This window comes from Quercus suber, unplaced genomic scaffold (assembly GCF_002906115.3).
Source record: "Quercus suber isolate HL8 unplaced genomic scaffold, Cork oak 2.0 scaffold_898, whole genome shotgun sequence".
NCBI lineage: Eukaryota > Viridiplantae > Streptophyta > Magnoliopsida > Fagales > Fagaceae > Quercus > Quercus suber.
In genome coordinates, this window is record NW_027070324.1 from 41,888 (window position 1) to 45,135 (window position 3,248).

At 37.9% G+C, this 3,248-nt stretch overlaps 1 protein-coding gene across 1 annotated transcript; it reads left to right on the forward strand.

The window, feature by feature from the left end:
• Positions 1-4: 4 nt before the first annotated feature.
• LOC112032564 (putative glycerol-3-phosphate transporter 1) lies at positions 5-1,964 on the forward strand (the record flags this gene model as incomplete). Its single annotated transcript, XM_065768164.1, has 2 exons — positions 5-758; positions 1,115-1,964. Coding segments are annotated over 2 exons (1,320 nt in total), but the record flags the coding sequence as incomplete, so codon positions are not given.
• Positions 1,965-3,248: the final 1,284 nt, after the last annotated feature.

A 3,248-nucleotide genomic window follows, 5' to 3' on the forward strand; every position in this document is an offset into this window, starting at 1 on the left:
ATCTTACTCTGAGGAACCAGCTAAACTTTCATGGAAAGCTGGGGATGGCTGGGCTCCATTTAATGGACCAGATGGTACAGCATTGCTTGGAGAACTCGACGTTGCTTTCCTTGGGGTTTATGCTCTGGGAATGTACTTCTCAGGTCAATTGGGTGATAGATTGGATTTAAGGATCTTCTTAACTGTGGGAATGGTGGGAACCGGTTTGTTTACTTCACTCTTTGGTGTTGGATATTTTGGAAACATTCATTCTTTTTGGTACTTTTTGGTAGTTCAAATGGTTGCTGGTTTGTTCCAATCAACTGGATGGCCTTCAGTGGTTGCAGTGGTTGGTAACTGGTTTGGGAAGAGCAAGAGAGGGCTAATTATGGGTATATGGAATGCTCACACTTCCATTGGAAACATCACAGGTTCTTTGATTGCGTCTGCTCTATTGAGCTATGGATGGGGTTGGTCCTTTGTTGTGCCTGGTCTCATGATTGTATTCATTGGCTTGGTGGTTTTTCTTATATTGCCTGTTAATCCTGAGTCTGTTGGAACTGATAAAGAAAATGATGAATTGCATTCTCCTAAGAAAATTGGCGAGGGAGTAGCAGAACCTTTGTTAAATTCAGAGACAGTGGTTAAGGAGAAAGCTGTGGGGTTCATAACAGCATGGAAAATTCCAGGAGTTGCTACTTTTGCTCTTTGCCTTTTCTTTGCCAAATTGGTTGCTTATACATTTCTCTACTGGCTTCCATTCTTCATTACCCACACAGGTATATTAGCTTTTTTGCTTTTTTGTTCCTATGATTTGGTTAAATTTGCGTTCATTTTTAGTTGCAACTATAAGATGGTAAAAAAGAGATGAGAAAGGATATTATGAGTTACTGGACTAAATGAGTCTTCTATGAATTAGCTTGAACACACGATTCTCATAGTTTTAAATCTCAACTATACTCAATAACTTCGTGACAAGTTATTGGACTAAATGAGTCTTCTATGAATTAGCTTAAACACTTGTCTCTCCTAGTTTTGAATCTCAACCATAGCGAACAACTTCTTCACAAAATTTGTTATTGGCATCCAAAGTAACGCCTTGATCAATTCTCATTTCTGTTTTTTCATTTTGCAGCTATTGATGGAAAGTATTTATCTAGCACCACAGCTGGAAACTTGTCTACATTGTTTGATGTTGGTGGTGTGCTCGGAGGAATCCTAGCCGGTCACATTTCTGATCGCTTAGGTGCCAGAGCCATAACAGCTGCAAGTTTCATGTACTGTGCTATTCCTGCTCTCTTCTTCTATCGAAGCTACGGACATGTTTCCTTGACTGTAAATATCATTCTCATGTTCATCACCGGCATGTTTGTTAATGGGCCATATGCTCTTATAACAACAGCAGTTTCAGCTGACTTGGGAACCCATAGTTCACTTGAAGGGAACTCCCGGGCACTGGCAACTGTAACGGCAATTATAGATGGCACGGGCTCTGTTGGGGCTGCTATAGGGCCTTTAATAACAGGTTATATTTCCTCTACAAGCTGGAGTGCAGTTTTCACAATGTTGATGGCAGCAGCTCTAATGGCAGGGCTGCTTCTAACTAGACTAGTTGTGGCCGAGGTGGCTGCAAAGATAGAGGAATCAAGATCACAAGGGGGGTCTGCATCAAGATCTCCAGTACATGCACTTGAAGTGTGAGTTTTTGGAGGGCTTATAGTGCTACTACTTGTGTTGTACATGTGTGACTTATACATAAGCTCCAGTTCACAGCCTCTGGTGAGTCTGGTCACTATGAAATGAGGATCCGTGTGTTATTGTTAAAGAGAGTAGAGGATATTTTTTAACCTTCTCCATCATTTGGTTTGGTGGGGGGTCCAAAATGTGGAGAGTTGAGGCATCCATTGTACATTATTTGTATCTCTATCAAATAAATCATATATATATATATATAGCATCATCCAGAAGGATGACCAATTACAATCTGTACCATTTTCTGTCAACTGGTTTGCCTTGTTTAGAGCTGCATCTTTTGAACAACTTATGTTCAACAGTCTGTGCTTGGCTTCTTTACTTGGTTTCAGTCACTTGGGGAGTTAGATTCATCTCAATTTTCAGGGAAGATGCTACAGTATAGAACAGGGTAGGCTAATTGGCTTTGTTGCTCTAGTGAATTGAGCTCATAAGTTGAATTGTAATCAAGAATATGAATTTCAGTTGTTTGTCATCAAAATCCTTTGTATCCAGTACAAACACAAATATTTTACAGATCCAGAGAGAGTAAAAAAGTTAACACCAAGTGTTCTGGCTTGGGAGTCGAGGCATAAAAAGAAGTGCATAAAATGATGATGCACTTCCTTTCACACTAGACAAAGGTCTGAAAAGAATTCCCGCCTCATTTATCAGTGTAAAAAAGGTGCAACAACTTTAGCCCTTGAAAGTAAAAAATGGTCCCCACATAAGGTTACATGCTTCAAGATCAAGTGACTAAAAAGTATTAGGAGGTTTGTGAGCCCAGCATTGGCACTGACTCGTGTAACATGTGCAACGATCATAATCCATTCTTGTTTTTTTCTCAATTAAAAATATTCAATGCTTTGTAGTTTATACCTGTGGAGGGGGGACAAAGAAAGTTGAAGAAGTGGGAACCAAAGAATATAAAATCTGTTTGGAACGTTGTATGTACAATCATTTTTGTTGTTTAAACCACATAACATATATTTTTATAATATTTTTTCACTTACACATATTTTCACAATACTTTAATATTATTACGATAACAACATTATCAAAGGAGCTCATATATAGCACCACAAAACATCCCCCCGCCACTTTCTCAAAAAAAAAAAAATCCCCACCAAACTTTCTACTTTTGACCTACAGAACCGTCTGGTAAGAGGCACTCAATTACCTATCATGAATAATCCATGGTGCAAATTGTTTTGGTGAAAAGAATAAAAAAGTAAAAAAAAATCTTCCTTATCCAAAAGAAAACACATGGTATTCTCTATTCAAATAGAATAGCCACTAGTTTTTCCATCATGGGCTTCTTTAGTGAAGATGTTACATTAGCCATAACACAACTGCATTACAATAGGTGAGTTTGGATTAAATTTTTATTTTATTTTATTTTTTTATGCTTGTTAGTTTATTTATTTATGTATTATAGGTTCCGATTAACTCAACTGGTAATGTCTCTGACGGTTAAATAAGAAATTTAGAATTTAATCCATGCTCACATCAAAAACCGATTGGTGTTTTCGTCTAAT